Below are 26,539 nucleotides of genomic sequence, written 5' to 3' on the forward strand. Positions count from 1 at the left end.
CCAGAGTTCATTCCTTGCTGTGAGAAGGCCCAGACATTCAGCTGCCGCAGGCCTGGGTTTCGGATGCACCAGCCAGCTCGCGCCCTTGGCCCTTGCTCGTGCTGGGTCTGCCCGGCCCTCAGGTCCTGGACGGGGCTCTCTGGGTCTGGGATTCTGTGCGGGTGATGATGGCAGTGGGAGGAGGCCTGTGTGTGTTTGGGAGGGGGAGGGGTGAGGAGTCCCAGAATCTGGACCCCCTAGCAGGAGGCTCTGTGCCTGGGCGGTGGCTTGTGTGTGTATCCGGCTCCCTGGTGGGGGGAGGGGCATCTGTGTGTCGGCTGCTCGATAAGAGCATCTCTGTGTCTGGGGTCGGGGGTCTGTGTGTCTGTACGCGTGTGGGGGTGTTTTTAGGGTCTATGGGGATATCTGTTCCTGCAACAGCACATATGATGGATGGTGGGGAGAGGGTAGTGGGGAGGTCTCTTGTGTCTAGGACACCTGGGGGGGTGATGGCGGTGTATATGGGGGGGCTATCAAGAGAGTGTTGGTTTCTGGGGGAGGAGGAGTCTATATTCGATCCTACGGTCAGGAATTTTCATATATTGAGGTGGGGGTGGGATGGGGAGTGGGGGAAGTGGACCGTCGGTGTCCCGCCAGCCGTGAGTGATAAGGTGCCCCCCTACAGGTGTCAGGAGAGCCAGGCCCTGCCCCTCCTGGCTAAGTCTCCTCCTGGTTGCCTTTCTCTCCCTCTGCTTCCAGCTCTTTCTCACGCTGTCTGGGTATTTGGGGCTGCCGGCCAGCCCCCTGCAGCCTTCAGGAAGTGTGAATGTGGCACTCGGGCAGGGTGCCTCCGAGATAGCCCTCTTTCCCCTTTGGCTGTGAACAGCTTCTCTGTCAGCCTCTGAGGGGCCCAAAGCGGGCTGGACGTCCCCATGTGTAGGCACAGACGGGAGATTTTCTGAGCGCATTATGTATGATCCATGAGCTTTATTGGCAACGTGGACACTAAGCACGAGGGGGAGGGAGCCCAGGCGGCCGCCAAGAGATGTCCTCGTGAAGCCGAGGCCTCAGTCACCGCCAGGGTTTGGAAGGCAGGGGAGGCCCAGTGGAATAGAGGCACGTCCACAGCCCAGGGGACCTGGGGCCAATCTGTGCCTTAGAAGCCACAGGTTTTTGTGCCAGGCCAGCTCCTAGAGCAGCCCGAGCAGGTCAGGATTGGCTCCCTGCCCAAGGCTGCTTGGAAGGCAGGCATTTAGACTCCTGGGGCCAGCTGGGCAGGGAGGCCGGCCCTCTCCGGAAAGAATCCGCCCCCCTCCCCAAGAGCAAGAGCGAAGGAGGGGGAGAAGGCGGAGAAGTTGCAAGAAGATAAGGCTGCGGTGTGGACGGGTCAGGCCCGCAGGTTCTCCAAGCCCTTCCGCTTCAAGCCCCAGGGCTACGGCTGCTCCCGGACCCGCCGCTGGAGGCAGGGGTTGCGGACTCCGAGAGCCGAGCCGAGTATTTACAGGGCGGGAGGCGCTACGCGAACCGCACCAAGGAGCTGCCGCTGCACTTCTGGCCGCAGGGCGCGCACATTCCGGTGCTCACCGCCAGGTTCCCGCTGCAGGGGGCGCTGCACGCGCTGCCGGTCACTGGCCGCGAGCCGGATACGCAGAGGTCCCCGCAGACGACCCCGCCCCGGGAGCTGCTGACGCCTGCGGGAGGAGAGCAGGGCTTAGTCCCCATGCGAGGTCTACCGGCTCTTGCTCAGAGCGCCCCCCCTTCATTTCTTTTCCTCTCTTCCCCCCTTTCCTCCAACACCTTCACCCCTGGGCACTCTTTCCTGCACTCAGGCCACAAGTGTCCTTGATAAACCCTGCTCCCAGGCCCTCCCTGTGGGCAGAAATAGCTTTTTAACTCATAATCATTCACTGCCACACTCCTTCCTTTCAGGGTTTCAAACTATGGCCTGTGTTGGCCTCCTATATTTGTAAATAAAGTTTTATCGGAAGCAAGCCATGTGTACTCCTTAGGTATTGCTTATGGCTGTAGCCGCTTTCACATTGCAGTGACAGAGTCCAGGAGTTGAGACAGAGTCTGGATGGCTCACAAGCCTTAATATCTGGCCCTTGAAGAAAAAGTTTGCCCAGAGGAACCCCAAGCCCTCAGTTCAGAACCCACAGCATAGGTTACTTACAGACATTTATAGCACCAACGCCTTCACACAACCTTGTGGGGAGAGCAGAGACAAAAATTAGTTCTGACCCCCACATAATCTGGATGCAAATTAGATGCAAATGATATGCAAACATGTTCCTGGCTCAAAGCATAGTGTGGGGGAGACTGAAGACATATTCTCCCCACGGGTGTGGTTCTCACCTCTGCTCCTCGCCCTCCAGCAGCCGCCTGTAGGTGGCGATCTCGATGTCCAGGCCCAGCTTGGAGTTCATCACCTCCTGGTACTCCTTGACCAGGCAGGCCATGTCCTGCTTGGCCTTCTGCAGGGCGGCCTCCAGCTCGGCCAGCTTGCAGCGGGCGTCGCTCAGGGCCGCCTCGCCCTGCTGCTCAGACTGGGTCACCGCGGTCTCCAGCTTGGTGTTCTGGGGCCCCGGAGAGAACAAAGTGGGTTATGGTCCTGGGTGTCTCGGTCCATTTCCCTCATGTGTCCAGTCTCTCCCCTCCCCCAGCTGGGGACACCCCAAGAACAGGCCTCTCCCCTTCATTAACGGAGTCCCCCTGACTCCAGGGACATGAGTCATGCAAATGGGCTGGATCATGAATGGTGAGAGCCAGTCGGGGCACACACTGCCTGTGTGGCCCTGGGGAGGCCCCAGGCGACCCGTACCTGACACTTGGCATTCTCGACCTCGGCGGTCAGCCTCTGGATCATGCGGTTCAGCTCGTTGATCTCCTCCTTGGTGCGGCGCAGGGTCTCCCCGTGCCGGATCACCGTGGCCTTCATCTCCTCGCACTGGGGGGAAGCAGAGGTGCTCCTGAGGCTCAGGATGGAGGTTCCCACCCATTCAGACACCACAGATGGTTGGGAGGTTGTACAGTGCTCAGCCTGTGCAACTATACATGGCAGCCCTGCCCAACAACTATAACCTAAGAGCTCTCTGCCCTTCTGTCACCATCTCTAGGGATCAGAAACCCCATACAGAAGAAGCCTTCTTAATAAATACTTGGCTTCCCTCGTGCTGCCATGTCTAAGAGACAGGTGTCCTGTGCCCCTCACCTTGCTGCGGTACCAGGACTCGGCCTCAGCCCGGCTGCGGCTGGCGATGTCGTCGTACTGAGCCTTGATCTCGGCCACAACGCAGTCCATGTTCAGGTCCCGGCTGTTGTCCATCTTGACGATGACCGAGGTGTCTGAGATGTGGGCGTGGAGAACGCGGATCTCCTGCAGATGGTGGGGAACGTGTTTACACCCCAGCCTCACCCACCAGAGTGTGGACCCAGTCTTCTCAGCCCTTACCTGCTCTCCACCCCAGCTCCCACTACAGGCTCATGGACTGCAGCCCCCTTGCCCCAGCCCAAATCCCTGGCCAACCCCCCTCCCCCAACTGCCCAGGGATCCCTGGCCAGTCCCAGGCCCCAGCCCCCTCTTCTAGGCTGGCTGCTTCTTTTCCATCTGGACCACGGCCCCTCACCTCCTCATACAGGCGCCTCAGGAAGTTGATCTCCTCGATCAGGGCTTCCGCGTTGGCCTCTAGGTCTGACTTGCGGAGGTAGGCACAGTCCACGTCCTAAAGGGGAGAGGGTGTCAAAGGAGTCTTACTGGAAAGGCAACACAGGGCTTCCCCCCCGCTGCCCCCCACTCCCAGGAGGGCACCCCATCAGGCTGGACAAACTCCCCGGAGACCTTCCTTAGCTGCTCATCCTAGTGCCTCGTATCATGGCCTTGTTTAAGTCCTTTCTACAGTCAGAGGGCTCAGAAGCAGGTTTGGGGAAGGGAGTGGGAATATGAGGTTTCCAGGCACTTTCTCCGCTACCTACCCGAAAGAAAACTCCAGAATCCACACCTTGCATTATCACTGAAACTTAGGCTCTGCAGCAAAATGGGTCGGCTCTAATGATGCCCCAGCCCTTTCTGCCCTGACACCTCATGGAAAGAAATCTAGATCTGTGGTCAGAAGAAGAGGTCTTAGGGATCAATTCTGCCTCTTCCAAGCCAGGGCAACTGAGGGTAAGACCCTTGACCTCTGTGCCTCACTTTCCTCACAGCAACCCTTGCCTTCTTCCTATGGAGGTGGTTGCAAGGACCTGGTGGGAGTCCACACGATGGCATTTGTGGCGAATCAAGTCTAAGAGGTGAGGGACGATACAGCGTTCACGCCAGCACTTCACAGCTGTTGGCGGCCTCAGGATGTGGCCATCCCCTAGCATTGGTGTGCTCTTTCATCCACAGTATTTAGGAATGCCCGCTCTCTGGCAGGCACAGGGCAGAAAGACGCGGGAAGCCATCGGCCAGATGGGGGTTACCTCCGATGGAGGAATAGGGTGCCCTGCTTGAAGCAGGCAGTGTATGTACTCCAATGTCCGGGGCCACCCGGGGAGTGCTGGGGTGCTGGGGGGGGGAAGGAAATAGGGGAGGGGTTGCGCTAGGCGATTCTGGGGGAGTCGCTCAGCCTCTCTGAATTCCTGAGTGCTCCCTCCTGCCTCTGCCCTGCTTTCTGAGTTGTGGGACAAGGATTCTGGGGTCACTCGCCTTCTTCAGGGCCACAAATTCATTCTCGGCGGTGGCCCTTAGTGCCACCTCCTCTTCATACCTGGAGACAAAGGGCACAAGTTTCAGTGGCCAGAACTTTAATAGTCTGGGCTTTGAAGGGGGAGGGGGAAAGAGAATGAAGGCCCAAACATGTTCCAGGAACTGGATCTTTTGGAGGTAGTCACAGAATCACAGAGTGTTGGACTAGAAGGGATCTGTCCATCCCATTCTTTGGGGCTCTCAATCCACTCGGTCACCCAATGCTCTTCCTGTTTTAGGGACTCTCATTCCTGAAGTGGGTGCGTGCGCGCAGTTTTGTAGGCTTTCTCTCTGTTTCTGGGCTGTAACTCCTGGCGGGGGTGGGGACAGGAACCCCACACTAGTTCTGGTTCCCCCCCCTTGCCTCCCCGCTCAGGGCCTAACACAGCACCTGCAGCATCGAGTAGATGTCAATAAACGTTTGCTGAATTAAGGAAATAAACCCACGCTGATGAGGTAGCTGGAGCCCCTCCCAGTCTCTCCGGGGGTTTAAACTCCCAACCCAGAAAAGAAAAGTCTCCCTCATCAGGCTCCAGGTCACTGTCTTCTTCCTACTGGAAAGTTCCTCTGGTGCTGTAGCCCAAATCTATCCTGCTCTGACTTCATCCCATTTCGTTTCTTGAGACTATCCTCCGGGCCGCACTCACTTCTTCTTGTAGCCCTCCAGCACCTCCTGCACGTGGTTGAGCTCCGAGGCCAGCCTCCCGCTGTCGGCCTCCACGCACTCGGCCTCCCGCCTCAGCGTCTCGATGTAGCCCTCGAACAGGGGCTCCAGGTTGCTCTCGCAGCACTTGCGGTTCTGGTAGAACTGCCACTTGGTCTCCAGAAGCTTGTTCTGCTGCTCCAGGAAGCGCACCTGGTGAGCAAGTGGGGGGAAAAGTCAGTGGGGGAAGCCAGTCTCCCCAGCCCTCCTCGGAGAGCAGGTAGAGTCAACCCAGAACTAACGGGAAGTGTGCGGCGGTAAGGGACGGACAGCATGGCCTCTCTGGGCCCTCCTGGCCCGAGGAGGCACCGGGAGCATTCTTGTTTCACGATTGCTTGTTCAGGCTTGAGCGAGGGTCTGTTAGGGTGGGCTTGGATGGGGTGAGTGAGAAACTGAGGGGCATTGGGGTTGCGCTGGGGTTACGGTGGGGCGGGGGAGGGGGCGGGTAATGATAATCAAGGAAGGCTTCCTGGAGGAAAGGAATGTAGGCAAGATGAAAGCCTTTCGTGGCAGGGACCAGGGTTCATCGGTCTCTGTCCTCAATGCTCAGCAGGAGGTTGCCCAGCAGTTGTCTGAAAGGATGGTCAAGGTGGGAAGGGCTACCCTACTGGGGAGGTTAGAGAGGGCTGGCTCTCGGGCGGCCAGCAGGATGGTTGCGGCTGGATGAAGGGGGATGTGTGTGGTCTTAGGCGGCCTGAATTCCTGTGTTGGACGCTCTTGGGTCCCTGGAGGCCAGGCAGATGGTGTGAATGGGGGGAGATTCTGGCAAATGGGGAGGGTGAAGACTTAAGGGGAAGGGAAGCACGCAAGCCTTTCCTGGAGGTCATTCGCACTGAAGACCTGTGATGGCGACGACACACTGTGCAGGAGAGGCGGTCAGCAAACAAGGCGAGGCCCCCCGGCCTCCAGGGTTCCATAGCTCGTACATTTGAGCTGCAGTTGAGACATTACCTCGCTTTTTAGCCCTGGTGTCCTCCCACCCAACTTAACCAGGGCAGCTGGGAATTTCCCTACTTGGAACTTCCAGAAAAGGGGAATGGGAACTGCTGATGTTATATGGGCTCACTTCAGGGGGTCTTCGCTGACAGGGCACCAGCTATGGTAGGGAGGCTGATGGCTGCCTTGGCCCCCATCTTTCTTTTCAAGGTCACACCCTGCACCACACATAGCTCTGGCGTGGACAGCTCTGGGGCCAAGACCGGGAGCCGCTGCCCAGTGTCGCCTGGCAGATCGGGGTGCGGGGGGGGGGAGAAACTGGAGGTGGAGCCCAGGCTGCCTGTTGGCGGGCCAGGACATTTTCCGTGTTCCACTCCCCTGCTGCCTTTCCCGGGTGTGGATATTGGCAGTGCTTGCTGTGGTGGGCCGGCTCCCACTGGAAGGGGAGTGCGGTAGCGGCCTCCATGGGTTGGATCCTCTAGGCCCCAGGCGCCTGGAGAGCCGGAGAGAGCCTAGGTTTGGAGTCCTGGGCTGCCACCCACTCCCCGTGGGCCTTGGGCAGGCCCCCCCGGCCTTATGTCCCTGTGTCTCTTGTCTTCTGTGTACGTTCAAAGGGCTGGACTGGTGGCAGTGATTCTCAAATGTGAAGCCTTCACAGGCCGACTTCGGGATTTGCCATCCCCTCGTACTGTGTGACTCATGATTTATCTCTAAGTGGATTTGCTTAGCATTTACACTCCAGTGGGGCTTCAGGGGTAACTGGATATTACCACCGTATCGTAAATCCAAAATCAGTAGGCATACATAAAAGCACATCATAAAACATTAAATTCTAGCTGAAACCGTTGTCCCAGACAACCCTGAACCTGAGGCTTGCTCTCTTTATTACAAGTAAGAGAGGGGCGCCTGGGTGGCTCAGTCGGTTAAGCGTCCGACTTCAGCTCAGGTCATGATCTCACAGTCTGTGAGTTCGAGCCCCGTGTCGGGCTCTGTGCTGACAGCTCAGAGCCTGGAGCTGCTTCGGATGCTGTGTCTCCCTCTCTCTCTGCCTCTCCCCCACTCATACTCTGTCTCTCTCTCTCTCAAAAATAAATAAACATTAAAAATTAAAGAAAAAGGGTAAGGGAACAGTAAGTATTTGAGGGATACTGAAGACATGTTAGTGCCTAATGAGATTTAATCTTAAGGACTGAAACACACATGAGAAAAGATGAATTTTCCCATCAGATGTTTCGATGTTATTTAGTGCTTTAATGCACCACCTAATATGATCACATAAAATATCACCAGCCTCCCCATTCCCCATTTCCAGAGACTGGCCTGGGAATTCCAAGGTTCTCCCAGGATTTCCAGGCTCAGGAAGAGTGTGATCAAGGACATCCCCCCTTGTCTGTGGAGACTCTGCCTGTCTGGATAGGGATTGTATATAATAATGGTGTTATCAGATGAGGGGCTGCTGCTCTATACTCATTTCTCTGTGTCTGCCTGTGTCCGGGACGTTTGTTCATCTCCTCTATCAGATTGGGAGCTCACCTGGGTCACATCCCTCCTGCTTCTGACTCCACCCTCAGCGCTCAGCCTGAGTTTGAGCATGGATGGGGTTCAGGAACGGTGTGATCAAGGACACCCACCTTGTCGATGAAGGCTGCGAACCTGCTGTTGAGACACTTGATCTGCTCCTTCTCCTCGTGCTTCACGCACTGCGCATTGGGGTCGATCTCCAGGTTGAGGGGCGTGAGGAGGCTCTCGTTGACCGACACGCTGGTGATGCAGGGCGGGCTGGGGCCGCACACGCCGCCGGAGCGGTAGCCGAAGGTGCGTCCGCAGGAGCCGGCGCGGAAGCCGCCGCAGACGCTGTGGCTTCCGAAGCCGCCGGTGAGGCCGCGGTAGCAGGAGACGCCGCGGTAGGGGGCGGCGGTGATGCAGCAGCGGCCGGGCCGGGGCCCGCAGGCCGAGGCGCAGCTGAAGGCGCGGACCCCGCAGGGGGCGGCGAGGCCGTTGGAGAGGCAGGACATGGTGCGGCGGTGGCGGCGGCGGCGGGTGGCTGGAGCCCGGGGCCCGCGCTGCGCCTTATATCGCGGCCCACCGGGCCGGCGGGAGCGCGCGGCCAACGCGTTTACGAGCTTGGAGGTTGGCCCGCGCGCCTCGTCGAGGCGGGAATCAAAGCGGGCCGGGCCGCCGGCCGCCTCCATAAAACGGCTTCACCTCCCGCCCGAGCTTTATGGGGCCGGGAAACGCCTGGTCACCTTTGCGGGCCGTGCGCCGCGGCCTCGGGGCGCCCCCCTCTGCGCCCCTCGGCCGGGACTGGGCCCCGGAGGCGCTGGATCGTCACCGGCTCCATTCCGGGGCTGGCCAGCTGGGCACACCCCGCGCGGCTGGGGTCCCAGCCGGGCGCCACCGCCCTGCGGGGGCCGGCTTAGCCTTGGTCTCGTGTGCACCACGGAGTGGGGGAGCGAGTGTGTGCGTCGAAGGGGAGGGGTCTCTGAAGCCGCTCTTACAGATTCTTGTCATGACTTTGGACAAGTGAATAACCTTTCGGAGCCTCAGTTTCCTCTTGTGCGAGTTAGGAGTAATAAATAGTACCCATCTGCAAGCTCTTGGGAGGACCTAAGGAGGTAATGGACAGGAAAGCGTTTAGGGCCCTACCTAGCACTTAACAAGAGCTCCATAAACGTTTGTTTATTTGCTTGTTCTGTTTATTCTACCATTGTTATTTTGCCATTCATCCTATGTCCCTTTGGGCAAAAACTTTCCCTTCTCTGTTGCTCAGAACTCAGCTCATGGCTCCTTTCCTAGTAAGTGTGGGGCCCCCACTCCCTAGTCCCCCCATTGCTTCCTGTACCCCTCTCCACTCTCCTGGGGGTCGGTTCAGGCAGTTGCATTAAAGGAGTGCCTCCAGTGTGTGAGGGCTTTATGATGCATTTTCTTATCTTTACCCTCGGGCATCCTTCCAAGGTCGGTATTATTGTGCCCATTTACCTGATTGGGAAGGTGAGCTCAGAGTGGTCCAGTGGCTTAAGGTCAAGCGCAGAAAGCTCTATGGAGGAGGGGATTCAGAATCTGCAAGGAGGCTTCCAGCCCTCCTCCATGCCAGCCCCTCGGAGGTCTGAGTCTTTGGGGGCTCAGTGAGGGTTGAGTTCTTCTCCTAGGAGGGAGCCCAGGCTTCTAGGCTTTGGGCTCTTAGAAAAATAGGCCCAATCCAAAGCCTTCCCCTCAACTGGGGCTTGGTCATGGCCACCAATTCTAGAAAGCCATAGCCCATTATAATGGAAGTTAATTATACGTCCAATTATGGGCAGGGGAAACTAGAATGTGAACTCAGCAGGCAGCATTAAAGAAAAGCATGCAAATCATCCTTAGCTTCCTTTGCTTTTAAATATAAGTTGTTATTATGCAAAGGGTAATTAAATCCTGGAACCCAAGAGGTGTTCCTGGCCAGCTCTGACTGGTGTTGGGCTGTCTGGCAACCCATTTTTAGAGAGTGCCCCTCTGCCCCCTCTGCTGTCTTTCCCAACACTCTTGTGGGTCTGAATCCCTTTGGTCTAGCCTTGACTTTGCAGGGCTTCTGCCTAACCTTAGAGCTGTCCTCTGGGTGGGGGGGTGGGGTGGGGTGGGGGTGGGGGTCCCACTCCAGTGTCTTATGCTTCCACTCCCAGCTTTAGCTAGGGTTGCCAGTAGTGTTACTGATGGCTTCGGTACAGGTCGTTCTACTCCAATTTTCTCCAGGGAATGGTAGTATTGGACACGTCTTCCCTTGGTGTCTCCCTCACAAGAAGAAACGGAGTTACCCTGAGGCATGGAGGATTTCTTTAATTTATTTATTAAAAAAGTTTTTTTTCAATGCTTATTTATTTGAGAGAGAGAGAGAGACAGAGTGCGAGCGGGGGAGGGGCAGAGAGACAGAGGGAGACCACAGAATCGGAAGCGGGCTCCAGGCTCTGAGTTGTCAGCACAGAGCCTGATGAGGGGCTCGAACCCACGAACCAGGAGATTGGGACCTGAGCTGAAGTTGGACCTTGACTGACTGAGCACCCCAGGTGCCCCTTATTTATTCTGAGAGAGGGAGGGAGACGGCGGGGGAGGGGGGAGAAAGTGGAGGGGCAGAGGGGGTGATAGAATTTTTGGCCGCCTCCATGCTCAGCGCGGAGCCCAGTGTGGAGCTCGAGATCATGACCCCGGGAAAGAGGAGAAATGGCTGCAAAGTCTCCCAAGCCCGTTCAGGTGACAAAATGGCCACTCCACGTGGCCGGGCCGCGTTTATAAAAGGGAGGGGCAGTGAAGGAGGGGTCAGAATCCTTCTCCTCTCCCTCTGGCCTTAACTCTTCTAGCCTAGCTCACCATAACCTGTGGATCATCTTGCTTAAGCTCCCCTAATGAGGTCCTCAAATCCAGCTCCCGCCTGATCACTTGAAGAGACAGTTCTGGCTACACCGTCACCTGTACCTTGGCCTGTGACCCTGCTGCATCACAGCTGTCCCCTGCCCTAACCACGCGCAGGAGGTGCTGGGGCTACAAGAATCGAGTCGGTGCGGGGGAAGATCTGGCCTTGGAAACTTCTTCCTTCGTGAACCCACTTTGTGCTTTTATCAGCATTAGAGGCAGTGACAGGCAGACACAGGAAGGGGAGAGAAGCTGAAATATCAGCTAAGAGCCTCTCCCCATTGCCTTATGAACGTAAGATAGGGGCCCTATCCCTACTCGTCCACCCACCCTGTGGACCTGTTCTGAGCGCTTAACTCTATTCCAAAATTATGCTAGCTACTAGGGGTGCAAAGAAATGACGTCACCTCTTCTCCACCGTTCACACTCATTGGTGCATGTTGCTAATTCCACCCACCGTCCTGGATCGAAGCTCGGGCAGTCAGTTTATTCTGTTACAGTAATAACAAAACCAAGCTCTTTAGAATGAGTAATGCTCATTTAAGTTAAGTACTATCAGAGATGTGGGTCAGAGGGATATTTCAGACATCCTGGGGGCGGGGAGGTGATAGGTCATGTTGGGGTCCTGTCTGCTTCCTTCCACTACTAGCCAAATCTCTGATAATTTCTCTTGATCCAAACCCCTTTCCCTGTGGAGGTAGGAAGAGGAGGTCACTTTGGGGACCACTGCGGAGAATGAGCTTGTCAGAATCAAGCCGGTGAGTGGGTTTGCGTGCAGCAGCCCTCAGGGGCATCCAGTACTCCATCCGTCAGTTAATAAGCTCATATTTTATTTCTACCCATGGAAAGGCATTTTCTTCCTTATACCCGGGGAGACCCACAGGGCAGAGATTCTCTGGATCTTTCTTTACAGAGAGGCCCAGCGAGATAAAAGAATTCCCCAAAGTCACATACTACGTTTTGCTAGAGTGAGAGGGAGAGCTTAGTTCCCCAACCCTTGACTTCTGGATCTATGCCCATGACTGGCTCTGTAGGGTTGAAAATGGGATTGGAAATTTCCCAGGGTTGGCCTGGGGGAGGTAGAGTCCCCTGGAAAATCTCTGCAACAACTAGGAACTGCCTGTGCGTTGTTTCCAGGAGCTTAATTGTGCCTACGTGCGCAAGGGAGACCAGGAGGCCGATGCTGACGGCCTGGTGGAGGAGATCGGCTTCCAGAACACCGTAGGGGGGGAGGTGAGCACTGGCAGGGAGGACATTAGTCATCCGTCTTCACTCAGTCCCAGGCCAGACTTTGAACAGAGGAAGCGGACAGAGGGGTCTGCAGGCATGAAGGCTTTGAAATGGTGGCTCTGTGTGTGTGTGTGTGTGTGTGTGTGTGTGTGTGTGTGAAGGGGGAATGTGAGCTCTGTTCTACCTGGCTCTCGATGGTACAGGTGATATGAATGGCTGTCGGCCCCACAGGAAATGAGAGTCACCGAAGCCCGCATCTCAGACACCTCAGTCATCACCAAACTGGATAACAGCCGGGACCTGAACATGGGCTGCACTGTGACTGAGATCTAGGCTAACTCTGATGACATTGCTAGACACAGCCGGGCTGGGGCTGAGTCCTGGTGCTGCAGCAAGGTGAGGGGCATAGGACACCTGCCTCCTAGACATGGCAGTGGGAAGGATGCCAGGCATATATTAACAAAGCCTCTTTTGTCTGGGGATTCTGATCCCTAGAGATGGTAACAGAAGGGCACACGGCTCTGAGGTTTTAGTGGCTGGGCAGGACTAACATGTATGGTTGCACAGGCTGAGCCCTGTACAACCTCCAACCATCTGTGGTGTCTGAATTGCTGGGACACCCCGTCCTGAGCCTCGGGAGAATCTCTGCTTCTCTTTAATATGGGGAAATGAAAGTCATGGTGATGTGGCGTGGGGAGACCCTGCCATGGAGGAGATTACTGCGCAGACCTCGTGATCCAGAGGCGGATTAATGAGGTTGAAATGCCAAGTTTCAGGTGTGGGTCATTTACCCCCCACTTCCCGCCCCCCATCACATTTGGGGCAGTGAGTGCCCCAAATGGATCTCACCATTCAGGATCCAGCTCGTTTGCATGACAAATGTCCCTGGTTGTGGTCCCTCAGGGGGACTCTGTTAATGAAAGGGAGAGGCCTGTTCTTGGGGTGTTCCCAGCTGGGGGAGGGGAGAGACTGGTACATGCAGGAAATGGACCGAGACACCCAGGACCATAACCCACTTTGTTCTCTCCTGGCCCCCAGAACACCAAGCTGGAGGGACCCTCCCTGCCCTGAGGGGAAGCCAAGGAGAATACTTTTAGCTGAGGTCTACTGCCTGATTTCCAATACGCCTCTTGTATAATTTAGTTAGGGGCAATTGCTTGCGGGTAAATGTTTAACAACCAGCTCTCGGAAGGAAACAAAAGTCCCATTTACAGGGTTTGCCAGTTTTGGTGGTGTAAAATCTTCCGGCATGGCCGGCTGTGACTGCATTTAGGGTTGGCTAGAAATGTGTCAAACAGGCTCTGTGAACTGGTTCCAGAACACTGTTGGTTAGAAGGCAGGGTAAAAGGAGGCCTCACACTGAAAGGGCAAATAGAAAGATTCGGGGAGACTGGATTGTTCGTGATCATGTAGCCCGTCAGTGTGGGTGGGGAGGCAGCCCGGAGCTGGACTCCTGGGCAGGTGGAGGGATCTCTGTGTCCTGCTGCATTTGGCGGGTCCCACTTCCCAGAGGAGTCTGGGAGAGCCTGACCCTTATGTTCTTTTGGAACCGGGTTGGGGAGATGCTGAGCCTCTGGGGGGTCTGCACCCCAGATCTTCTTTTCTGACCTGGGAAAACTTGAATGATTCCTTTGGTGACTGGGTTCAGAGCTGGTGACCACGTTACTTCTGGGACCACTGTCGGGAGCTAGTGCCCAGTCCTAACACTGACCTTGGGTCACGAGGGGGATAACTCCTCATGCCATACCCATCGGAGTGGAAGTCTTACTTTCCCATTGTTGGGAGGCTCTCATTTTCTCCTTGTCCAAGCACATGTGTCCACGTTCAAGATGTCAAATACCTCTCTGGACTAAAACAGGTGTTTCATCAGCTTGGTTGTCCCCAGGGAGGTCTTCCTGAAGTCAGTGACGGAAGACTAGATTAAGAAGGGATTGAGATTAAACCACCAGATGGACTCCCTTCCAGTAAAGGCTAGGACAGGCCACAGGGAGGCTCAGGTAGGCTTTCTTTATCCTTGGAGATGTGAATAAGCAAGAACCATCTCAGCCATCTGGGTGCTCTTGGCTGGTAGGGCGGGAGTTCTGGTCCCCACGCTGCCGAAGGTTCTGACTTGTTATCGTCCCGTGCAGGTGTCAGCCGCTCTCAGGCGGAGTTGTAGGTGGGGGATGTCTCAGTCACCCATTTCTGTGGCATCAGATCCTGTAGGATGGAAGTTTGTGGTAACAGGTTAAGAAGTGTGAAGCTGGCAGGGTTTGATGAAACACCGAGCCTCTGGCGCGCTCGTCCTCCCGAGGTTCCCAGCTGGCTCTCTCTCCAGCCTGGCCCTGGTGGTGGGGTGTAAACCCTTGATCTCACCCTGGCCCATCTTCCCTGCTGTCTGCTTCTCATTTCTTGTTGTGTGGGACTCTCCCTCCTTGTCTCCTGCCTCCCTGAGGGTGAGAAAGGGTATGGGGAGGAGGGGCACAGGTATATATTCTGTTGGACGATTCTGGGCTGTCTGACCCATGAAGGGGACCGTCTCTCAGCCCCCACCCCTTAACCTTGCCCTTCCCTGAACTCTTGCTCTTCCCTTCCTTTCCTGAATCTTCCTTCCCTCCTTGCTGTTGGTGCTTAAGATAAAGTCACATAGTTCCTGTTATGCTTTCGATCTTTCTGTCCATTATTTCAGTCCTAGGAAGGGTGGGTGGGATCTTTGGGTGGGGGGAAGGCATTCAATGTGGTGGGGGCTGCCAAGGCCAGGCCAGATATTTATTTGATTGAGTGTCAAGGCTGGGGACATTGAGGAGGGGTGTTCTGATGGCTCTGGGCTCCCTGAGGGAGTGCTTCAGTGCCAGGAAGCTTTTGGCCCAGTGTTGGCTCGTAGCAGACACTCAGCCATGTCAAGAGGATAAATGAATTCATCTCTAAGGTTTCCAGTTTCCCACAGGGCATCTTCACTTGAATATTGCCCTGATATTTGGAATTCAAAATGCCTTAAAATCAGTTTGTCAGTTCCCCCTGAACTGATGCCCCTCCATCAGCTTTCCCTCTTTCTGCCAGCTCCTCCTAATATCTCCAGCTTAAAACTCTTTCATACCTATTTTCCCCACCCAACGAGTCACAGAATCCTGCCTATTTTTTTCCGTTGAAAAATGCGACCAGGACCTTCTTTTCGTGCAAAATGTCAGACTAGGAACTCTGAAACATCCTTCTGCCATTAGTCACCTAAAATTGTGGAAAATATACTTAAAACTACATTTTAATGCATCATTGAGCTAGCAAGACGGTATGGAAAATTGTCAAGAAGAACAAAACGAGAAATTCTTGGATCTAAAAGTGTGGGAATGGAAGTGAAAAATTCAACGAAGGGGCTTGGCCAAAGACTGATGATGTCAGAGGGTAGGGTTGGTGTCTTGAAGACAGGAGTAGAAGTTTTCTAATCCAAACAACAGTGAGAAAATATTGAAGAAAAAGTAACAGAGCCTCAGAGACCTAGAATCATCTAGCATATGTACGCTTGGGGTTCCAGAAGGAGAAGAGTGAGAGTGATGTGGAAAAGTGTTTGAAGGAGTACTCTCCCATATTTGGTGAAAAACATCAGTTTACAGAGCCAAGAATGCTTGTGGTGCCCAAGAATACTGGCTGCTTAAAGCAAAAATAGTGATATTGCTTGTAACGTCTGTAGAAGTAAAAGATCTGGCAAGTGACACAGACGATGGGGAGGCGGGTCACTGAATTGTACTGTTTGTCGTGTGTGCACTTGTCGGTTACCAAGTGGGGAGCAACACAGTATTAACTCCAAATAGACTTTGATAACTAAGGGAGTATGTATAGCATTAGCTCTAGAACAATCACTAAAAACAAACATTTATTATGATAAAGTAAACCAAAAGATTTCGACAGGATAAATGACATCAAATATTTAAAAGTTATTTGATGAACTCCAAAGAAAGCAGAAAGGAACAACAGAGGAACAACAACAACAACAAAAACCCCACGTGAGACAAATGAGAAACAAAGAACAAGATGGCTGACTCAAATCCAATCATATATAATTACATTAATTGTTCCTGGAAAGAACTAATCCTTCAATAACAAGAAGACAAACAATTCAGTTAAAATGGGTGAAAGACTTCAATCGGCCCTTTACAAAAGAAGATGTATTAAGGGCCAAGAAGCACATGGGAACTTACTGATCATTATTAGTCATCAGGGAAACCTACTCTGGGAAAAACTCAACACCTACTGGAAGGCTAACATTCAAGAGACTGACGATTCCAAGTGGGGGGCGGCTGGAGTTTTCATGGAGCATAAAATGGTCTAGTCACCTTGGAAAACAGTTTGGCAATTTCTTATCAAGCTGAACATACGCTACCAAATGACAAAGCAAGTGCACTTTTGGGTATTTATTCAAAAGAAATGAAAAGCAGGTTGAAATAGAGACTGGTACATGGCTTTCATATGACCTTTATTTATTAGAGCCCCCAACTGGAAACAGCCCAAATGTTTTCAACAGGTGAATGGACAAACTGAGATATAATTGTACAACCGAATCACCTAACAACACAAAGGAATGAACTGCTGATTCATAAAATGACATGGATGAGCCTTAAAAACATGCTGAGTGAAGGGGCCCCTGGGGGGCACAGTTGGTTAAGCGTCTGACTCTTGATTTCAGCTCAGGTCATGATCTTGCCCCGCACGTTCGAGCCCCGCATCAGGCTCTGCACTGCACTGACAGTGCAGAGCCTGCTTGGGATTCTCTCTTTCCCCTCTCTCTCTGCACGCCCCCTCCCCCCTGACATTGCTCTCTTGCTCAAAATAAATACATTTGAAAAGATTTAAAAAACCATGCTGAGTGAAAAAATCAGACACAAAAGAGCACATACCGAATGCTTCTATTCATATGAAATTCCAAAAGTGGCAATACTAATCTACAGAAATTAGATCAGTGCTGGTCTGGGAGTTGGACTGCAGAGGAGCATGAGGGGACTTTCTGAGATGATGCAAATGTTCCGTATCTTCATTCAGTGGTGGTTAAGTGGGGCACGCATCTGATGCATCTGCTAAAACCTGTTGAACTGCATGCTTCACATGTGTGCATTTTATTGTAGGTATATTTTATCTTAATAAAATTAATAAAATAATGACTTAAAAACCCAGTCTAATACATATGGGAGAAACCTATACCTACAGAAATATAAACATTATGTGAAATGCAAGATAACAAAGCAGCTCTAACTAAATGAAGAGCTATGCCAGATTCATAGATGGGAAGTTTTATTATCATAACGATATTGATTCTCCTTAAACTGATATACAGAGTCAATGCAACTATGATCAAATTCCAAATAAGGATTTACATAAGTCTTAACAAGTTGATTCTAAAATTTATGGTGAAGAATAACAATCAAGAATAGTCAAGGCGCTATATAAGAATACACGGTGGGGGGTGGGGGGAGTGTAGGTGGCTCAGTCGGTTGAGCCTCGGACTTTGGCTCAGGTCACCATCTCATTGTTTGTGGGTTTGAGCCCCGTATTGGGCTCTATGCTGACAGCTCGGAGCCTGGAGCCTGCTTCAGATTCTGTGTCTCCCCCTTTCTCTCTGCCCCTCCTCCACTCATGCTGTGTCTCTCTCTCTCTCTCTCAAAAATAAATAAAAATTAAAAAAAAAAGAATACGTGGGATAAAAAAGAGCATTTGAATGGGTATTTGCCCTTTCAGAGGTAGTTATAAAGCTATTAATTCAGTGTAATATCCACTTAAGAAGAGACAAATTGACCAATGAAACAAACTAGAGAGCCCCTAAATTGACGTATATTTTTTATATATATATATATAGTAACAATATATATAATAACATATATATTATACATATATATTATATACACATTAGATGTGTTTTATGCATATTTTTATTATAATATGTAATACAATATACTTTATATAAAACATGGATATATTAACAACATATATATGTGTTATGTGTAATGTACATAATATATGTCAATTTAGGGGTTCTCTAGTTTGTTTCATTGATCAGTTTGTCTATTCTTGTATGTAAATATTATACAAATATAGTAACTATATATAAATATATAACTAAAGTTATATGTAATATATAAAGTTATATATATAGCTAGATCTGTATCTTTGATATGCCACAGTAGTGATATTGCGGATCAGTAGTAAAGAAGGGACTATGGCATTGGTTATCCACATGGAAAAAAAATGAAACTGGATTCTTGCCTTCTATTATACACAAAATCAATTCCAAGCAAACTATAATTATAAATTTCAAATGCAAAACTTTAAAATCTTTAGAAGAAAACATTAGTGAATGTCTTTGTTTTTTTTATTTACTTAGAGAGACAGAGAGTGTGTGTGGGCAAGCTCTAGCAGGGGAGAGGGGTGGAGGGAGAAAGAGAGAGAATCCCAAGCAGGCTCCGTGCTTGAGTGTAGGGCCCGATGCAGAGCTTGATCCCACGACCCTGGGATCATGACCTGAGCCGAAATCAAGAGTTGGATGCTCAAATGACTGAGCCACCCAGGCGTCCCTCTCTTTCTGACGTTGGTATAAATAAGGATTTTTACGTAAGGCATGATGAATGCTTAATCTGAAAGAAAAGATGGGTAAATTAGACACTAAAATTAAGAACTTTTATTTATCAAAATATTCACAAAGTGAAAAGACAAGCCATAAATTTGAAGGTGATATTTGTGATACATATAAGTGACAAAGTCTAATATCTAGAAGTATAAATTTATATAGAAATATAAAAAACACTTAGCATCTAGTAAGAATAAAGCAAACAACCCAACAACAAAAAAATGGGCAAAAGGAAATCCATACAGGTAATAAACACTTAAAGAGATATTCAGCCTCAATAGGAATCACGAAAATGCAAAGTAAGATCAAAAATAAGACTGATTATATCATTTCATTATTGAAAATTAGATGCGTCAGAGAAGATACGAATCTTTTATGTATTGCTGATCAAAGTATAAGTCTTTATCATATGACTTTGGCAAATAACTTTTGTGTTGTAATATTCACTATTTGATTCAGAAATACCAGTCCTAGATGTGTATCACAGAAAAATCCTCACACACATCCATCGGGGACATTTAGGAAAATGTTTGTAGCACCAACTTTGTAAGAGAAAACAGAACAAAACAATAATAGAGTTATATAAAGTGTCGTGTATTCACGTAATAGAATACTATGAATCCTAGTGAAGGACCCTTAGGTCTACAATATTAGAAAAAAAAAAAAAGCAAGTCCTTTTGTAAGTGATATACTTAAAAAACCCAAAACCCCAAACCCAACCAAACAAGAAAAACTAAATAATAATAATAATAATGTTTACAGGTACATGCATGCATGTAATCAAACTAGAAGAAAAGGAAACAAGGGAATGATGAGAAATTCAAGGAAGGGCCCCCCCTCCCAGATCAAGAAGCAGAAACAGGCTGGGGAGGCAGTGTGTAGGCATGTGTAAATTATTAGGGACGTTTGGTTCTTGTGTCTATAAGTGGCTTCATGGGTATTTCATTTTCATCATATTAAATACATAATAAAATCAACATCCTATTTATAAGAAATGAAGTCTCAACATAAGGTCCTGTTGAAAACCTAAAGATAAAACATAAAGCCATACAAAGTGAAAGAACGTGTGCAGGTGAGTGGTTCGAGAGTCAGAACGCATCGCGCGTAGTAGGAGTGAGCAATTCTTCATGAAACTTATTTCCCTTTAGGTGCGTGAGCATGTAGGTAGGTACGGATTCACGATATAAAATCCGTTTCTTATTTTGAGCTGTGGTTAAACAATAGTTTGACTGCCAGTAGCCCAAACATCCTCTTGCCAAAGTACGACAGCGGAAACGTACCTACAGGTTCACACTGTATATTCACAGATGTATACCCGCAGGGGAATGGAGAGAGAATCACACACTGGGATACTACGCAGCAGTGACAAATGAACCAAGCTGTACGCATCAAAAGCTCACATACAGAATGTCGGGGAGGGAAAAGCAAGTCATAAAAACAACGTAATCCTATTTTTTTTTTTAATTTTTTTTTCAACGTTTATTTATTTTTGGGACAGAGAGAGACAGAGCATGAACGGGGGAGGGGCAGAGAGAGAGGGAGACACAGAATTGGAAACAGGCTCCAGGCTCCGAGCCATCAGCCCAGAGCCTGACGCGGGGCTCGAACTCCCGGACTGCGAGATCGTGACCTGGCTGAAGTCGGACGCTTAACCGACTGCGCCACCCAGGCGCCCCCGTAATCCTATTTTTGTAAAGCTTAATGTTAGGCAAAACTGAACAAATGCTGAGGGACTCATGCACACCGGAGGCTAAAGAAAAGCAAAGGAACGCTCACTACAAACCCCAGGAGAGTGGTTACTTTGGAGATGGGATAGGGTCAGGGACCGAAGATGCTATGATCAGGAAGGGTCCCACGTGGGGCTTCAAAGGTACTGGTGGGTACACAAGGATCTGTTTTTATTACTGTTGCGATTTAAATCATTAAATGTAGGTTATATGCACACATTCTTTTGCACGTATGAGAAGTTTATAAAACAGAAAGAAAATGCTGACCAGCGTGTGCTGTCTCGTTCCTGGTTCCTCCTGCAGTTTAGAGGCTCGATCCTGTCCCAGATGCCTACCTAGTCTTGGCACTGGAACCCCAGACCCAGTCTCTTTCCCTCCTGTCTGCCTTCCCTCTGCTTCCAGACGGGCCTTCCTAAACTGCATCGCACACCAGGGTGGTGGTCTGCTCAAGCACCTTCTGTGGCTCCCCATTTCTCACCCCATAAGCCCAAACTCCTTGGCTCTGCGCATTTCCCCCACCTGAAGGATCCTTCCTTCCCTCTCCTCCTCTTTCCTTCAAGGCCCATTCCAGGCCAGGGACCTCCACTCTCCCACCTGGGCTGACAGAACAGCCCCTTCCGGCCCCTGTCAGAACTCTGCAAGGTGAGGTCACAAAGCCCCCTGGGAGGGAGCAGCTTTGTCCCCAGAGGCGAGGATTCTGGGAGCTCCCTGGGCTGGAGCTGGGCTTAGGTGCGCTCCGGAGGCTTGGAGAGACGACAGCTCTTTTCACCATGGTGAGACTTGTCTATGTGGCACATTGGGTCACATGGGATGAGGGGGTCTTGGACTCTGCCCAGATCTGTTGGACCTAGCCAGGCACAAGCTTGTCTGCTGTGTCTACAGCTTTTGGGAATGGGACCCGGAAAGGGTGGCCTGTGGGAGTCTGTTCATATCCATTTCCCATACCCCCTCTGCCCTGGAAAGCAATTTGCACTGGGTTTGGCGTGAACAGTTCCTGTTGTCTGGGTTGAAGAGTGTGTGTGACTTTAATGTTCCTCAGGGTGTAGAGCAAAGAACATGCACTTAAGACGCAGTCTAGCTCAGCTCGACTGGCAGGGTCACTCATGTCCCACTGGGTCCCTACTTCCTCGGACAGTAGATGTAATGAGCTTCAGCTTGCCCAAGGAAGGATAAGGGAGACAGTAACACCCACCTGGCCTACTTCACGGTGGCCTTGAGCCCAGGTGAGACGGTGGAGATAGAAGACCTTGAAGAGAATAAGGCCCTGTGCGTCAGTTACCGAGCCCAGGCGGTTTATGGGCTGGTATGTGAGGACAGGTGCAGGAAAGGGAAAAGGCCCCCTGATTTTGTCCCTTCTAGATAGCTCTCCCCATAGTGGCCTTGGGTTTAGCGAAGGAGCTGGAATCTGAATCCCTGTCGCTGATTAGTAGCATTCATCAAGTTAAAGGAGTTTCTTTATATTCAGAGATTTTCGAAAGTACTTTTAAATTAGGAATCGCTGCTGGATCTTTAAAAATGGTGTTTGTATTAATTGCCATGATCCTATGTGAATGACCACAACTGATTTGCTAGAGTCTAACTACCCCTATTGCCTGGGATAAACCCTATGTGATCTTAGTCCAATGACTCGACAGATTATCGGCCTGCGTTGCTCTTTGGGCCATCCCTTCGACATTACCTTTGGCATCTCTAGACCCGATAGAGCATCCGCCAGTGTGCCCGCCAACCCTCGGCAATAGGAAAGACGATCATCCCCATTTTCCAGACAGAGAAACAGAGGCCCAGAGTAGTCAGATGACCTGCTCATGAGGGAAGGTGGAGGGGTTGGTCCTGGAGCTGTCCTGCGGGCTTCGGTTGAGTGCCCTTGTTGGGTGTCCTCCTTGCCCTGACCCTCCCCCATTCTGCGCTGCCTCCGCCCCACAGTGCGAGGAGGTACAGGCGACCGTGCAGAAACACACGCAGGGCCTGCGACACAGCAAGGAGGAGCTGAACAGGCTTAACCAGGTCATCCAGCGGCTGACTGCGGAGGTGAACAGTGCTAAGAGTCAGGTGAGGGGTGGGGGTGGCGGGGGGGGGGGGTGGCGCACGGGAGTGATGAACGGTGGGAGGGTGTCCATTATCTATGACAGCTCGACTAGTCGTCCCCCTCCTCTGGAGTAGATGGGTAGAATTTCTCTTTGTGAGTGTCCGAACAAACGGAAGTGTGGCTTTACACGTGTACATCACGCTGCCTTTGCCTGGGACTCTGTAGTAGTTCATGTGGGCACGTAACTGACCCGTAGGTAAAATACGTATAAATCTGTACGCTTGTTTGCCTATCAGTTTTCATGCGCACGTGCGATTTTGTATCTGCATGCTTTGTTTGTCCTACATAGCATTAAACTTGAGCCGTTCTTTGGGAATCGCAAGACGTTCCGTAGAAATCCGGTTTTCTGGGTTCTCTTTAAATAATGCACGGAATTGGCAACATTCTGCTAGGGAAGGGAGGCTTCTGTCTTCTCTGTCGCCTTCACACAAGGCCGTGCTCCTTTTGTGTGCATCGACCCCACCACCCTGAGCTGCGTCCTTTGATGCAGAGGTAGAGGGCTCTTGCCATTTTTTCATCATTTTGGCTGGTGCTGTTATTATCCTTGTGGAAGGCAAAAGGTACCAACACCCGTGTCTCTAAATTAGAGATGTGAGAGGCTGAAACCGTGAAAGAGGTCCTGGTGATTGTGGGAGACTGACAATGTGCGGATTTCTTTCTGGAACTGGATACTATTGCTAGAGGGTTAACATTTGGCCTTCACCTTGGGATGCCTCCAGCCAGGCCTCTGGAGGCATTTGGGTTTGCAGCTCAGGCTCTAGGCTTAGGAAAGAGAGGTTCCCACATGGATGTTTTCTTTCTTCCGACTTCTCTGCCTCTCAATCTCCCCTCTCTCCTCCCAGCTGCCCTGTCAAGCCCCCTGGGTTCATACTTTACCTGCAGAGGGAAGGGGTTCTTCCCTGTTTCCCCTGCTTTCTGTGGATACAAGTGTCTGAGGCTCTGAGGGGTCCTCCCTTCTTCAGGAACTGATGACTGTGAGGAGGGACAAGCTGTTCAGGTTCAAGGGGGTGGCACAGTGAATGGATGGGCCTGTCATGGTTCAGTCTGCCACCGGCCTCTGCTGTTCTGATCACAGTCCCCCAATCCCCCACCCCCAGTTTCCTAAGCAGCAAGCAAAGCTCATCAAGGCCAGCGTTTATTATTGTTCTATTTCTGCAGAGACTACGGAGGCTAGTTTCTGGTGAGGAAAGGATATCCTTCCTGTTAGTTTCCCTGATGAAATAATAAACCTAGCATTATGTGCTCAGGAGCATTTGATGCTTCCTGGATCCTAGCTCCTTTGAGAAGAGTTACCATATTAGACGTGAAAGGCTCTGTCTCAGCCATCTCGGATGGCTGGTCCCAAATCTCCACACTGGGAGCTGGGCAGACACAGACACATTTTTTGGAACAGGAAGGCCCATTCCATACAGTGATCTCTAATCCCTCATTGGCCCTCTGGCCTCCAAGAAGGGTCTGGATCTTTGACGGGGGAGGGGGTGGGGGCCAAGGATGTCCTATCCGTGCTCTTTCCTTCGCCCCCAGCCCTGTGAACTAGACAGAGCCAGGGAGCCACGAGCTCTGCAGGAGGAGAGTGCCTCAGATAGTGCCCAGGGCAAGCTGGCCTGGCTGGAGGCCGCCCTGCAGCGAGCCAAGCAGGACATGGCCCGGCAGCTGCGGGAGTACCAGGAGCTCATGATCGTGAAGCTGGGCCTGGACTTTGAGATCGCCACCTACCGCAAGCTGCTGGAGGACGAGGAGAGCAGGTGGGGGCTGGGCGGTGCTTTGGGTGTGGCCACGGTGAGGAGTGCAGGGGCCCAGGGAGGTCACCATCTGGGTCCTCACCAGCTGGGGAGGGGGGGTGGTGGGGAGAGAAGACCTGGGGATCCAGGGCCTTGTTCTCCTGGAGCCAATTTCTCCCCACCAGCTTAAGGCCCTTTAGGGCCTTAAGGAGCACCCTTGGCACCTGGGATGGGACGACACATGGTCACACACCCCCAAGGGCAGAGAGCAGGGGCCAGTCTGTCCAGTGAGGCAGCTGCAAGGACCAAGGCCTAGCCAGGGGGAATAATGTCTCCAGTTTGGAGTGCCTTCTCAGTTCTGCCTTTCTTGCCCCGAAGGCAGGGTTTATGGGAACAGGCAGGGCCTGGCTTTTAACCTCAGACTGCAGTAGAGACCCAAGGGCTGCTAGCTCCAGCTGGGTACCCCAGGCTGAGGGGAGGGACAGGGAAACCGCCATGCAACAGGCATGCAGCATTTATTATCTTTCAACCCCACAAAACCCCTGGGAGGGAGGTGCTGTCATCCCCGTTTTACAGATGGGGAAACTGAGTCTCAGGGTAAAGGACCACCTCAAGGACACACAGGTAGAAAGCGACTGGGTGTGGCTTGACCAATAGTCTTCAGATGATTGAGCTATCTCCTCTATAGTGTCCTTTAAAATGTTCCCTTCATGGTCTCCCCTTTTAGGCTAAGTTTAGGCCAAAGAAAGCGTCGTTAGCCTTCTCCCTCCTCCAAGAGGTCATCGATAAAATCGGACTATCTGAATTTAAGGAGGAAAGATCGAGTTTAAGCTCCAGAGGAGTCTGATGCAAAAGGGCTGTGGGGATCTGAGAGAACCAGGGGCATGTACATCTCTCTGCCTGTCCGGGGAGGGCCAGGAAAGTTTTGTTTTGGAGAATGGGGATTATTATACCCAGGAGGGATGTTCACTCACCTGCTTCCTCCTTCTCTCCGCAGGCTTGGTCTGGGATTTGGGGCAGGAAGCTTCAGTAAGTAAATAATAGACATAGCTTGGGTTAGAGGAGTTCAATCTTATCCCCCACACCCCTTTGTGTGCATTCTCTTGGGAAGGGATTTGGGATTTGGGATCTGCTTCCTCTGTGTGTCTCCCTCTTGTGGGGGGCTGTTTATTCTCTCGGGGGTGATTCTTTGTGTGTGTTGAAGGGGGAGGTCTTGTGGTCTGTTCTTTGGGGGCAGGTTCTGTTGGTTTGCCCTGGGGTGTGGGAGGGTGTTCTTGTGGGTCTGTCCTTGTGGAAGAGACTGTTTGATTCTCACATGGGGAGAACCTGAGTGTCCGAGTTCAGGGAGGGGGGCCTTCTGGAGTCTGTTTCTTGGAGGAAGGGGTCTGCACCAAGACCCCTTGGTCTTTGGGGAGTTTGCACCTCTGACTCCTGGAGAGGAGGAGGGTCTTTGAGGCTACTCTCTGGGAGAGGAGTCTGTATGTCTGTCTTCTGGGGGCGGAGCGGGAGAAGACGGCTTCTCCTCTGACAGCCGCGCTTTGCTCAGCCCTGGGCAGCGGGCTGGGCTCAGCCTCTGGCCCCGCCAACCTGCTGCCTCCCCGAGCGGGCTCCGGCGCCCTGGACACGAGCGCCCCTGGCGGCGGCTGCGCGCTCTGCGGCTCCCCCGGATGCTTCCGGGGCTTTGGCTGCAGCGGTGCCCGCAGATGTTGAACCTTCCTGCCATGCTCTGGAGAAAAAGAACCCTAGCTTCTGCCCCAAGGACTTGACCCTCTGTCTCAGACGCCCCCTCCCACGGAGCTAGCCGTCACCTCATCTTTCCCTCTTGCCTGCCCCCACCCCGGAGCGTAAAGTCTTGGAATCTAGTTTACCAGACGGTGACTGCCCGGTTTCCAGGGTGAAGATAGCCCGGATGCTGAGCCACTGAGGAGGCCGTGTGGCTTACCTGGACCCAGCACCCTGTCCCTCTGACCTGCCCCCACCCCTTCACTCTTATTTTCCTAGGACTCCTCCTTTGCAATAAAAGTTCTTCAGTGGACTGAGCCCCTGGGCTGTTTGTGCCTGGATTCCTCAAGCTAGGTACAGAGCCAAGACGAAGCTGGCTGGATTTGGGGGTAGGAAGTTGGCTGGATTTGGGGGTAGGGGATAAAAGGAGCGAACACTACCAGGAAGCAGCCCTCCCCTTGCGGAGTGTGGGTCCACATGACTTCAGTTTATGGTGATGTCACTGAACCAGGATCCTGAGGTTGGTGGTGGTGGTGGGTTGACAGAGGACCCTTGGGGAAAGTGAAAGAAGGGGTTCATTCCTCCTCAGACGGGCTTATTCCCCAGCCCGGGGCCCGCATTCCACCATGTCTGGTTGCTGAGCGCTGCCTTCATTCATCCAGTCACTCGCCCTACAGACACTTACCGAATGGCTTCTGAGGGTCAGGTGCAGTATTGAGTGAGCCAGGCACTCTGGTTCTGGC

General features: G+C 52.0%; 2 protein-coding genes across 2 annotated transcripts; one reads left to right on the forward strand and one right to left on the reverse strand.

The window, feature by feature from the left end:
• Window positions 1–1,494: 1,494 nt before the first annotated feature.
• On the reverse strand, window positions 1,495–8,533 carry LOC124501384 (keratin, type II cuticular Hb1-like). The gene is made up of 9 exons (XM_047065513.1): window positions 7,973–8,533; window positions 5,350–5,558; window positions 4,664–4,724; window positions 3,606–3,701; window positions 3,191–3,355; window positions 2,801–2,926; window positions 2,335–2,555; window positions 2,153–2,184; window positions 1,495–1,670 (listed from the first exon to the last, which is right to left on the reverse strand). Exons 1-9 carry the CDS (start codon window positions 8,531–8,533, stop codon window positions 1,495–1,497), a joined length of 1,647 nt encoding a protein of 548 aa, XP_046921469.1.
• A 3,206-nt stretch (window positions 8,534–11,739) lies between these two features.
• On the forward strand, window positions 11,740–25,784 carry LOC124501908 (keratin, type II microfibrillar, component 7C-like). Its single transcript, XM_047066357.1, is given in 6 exon segments — window positions 11,740–11,751; window positions 11,859–11,954; window positions 12,183–12,347; window positions 22,191–22,316; window positions 23,878–24,098; window positions 25,631–25,784. Coding segments are annotated over 6 exon segments (774 nt in total).
• The last annotated feature ends 755 nt before the right edge of the window (window positions 25,785–26,539 follow it).

The sequence above is a fragment of the Lynx rufus genome, unplaced genomic scaffold (genome assembly GCF_022079265.1).
Source record: "Lynx rufus isolate CCGP_SWC_20201006 ecotype Redwood Valley unplaced genomic scaffold, mLynRuf1.p SCAF_7, whole genome shotgun sequence".
In the NCBI taxonomy this organism is placed as follows: Eukaryota; Metazoa; Chordata; class Mammalia; order Carnivora; family Felidae; genus Lynx; species Lynx rufus.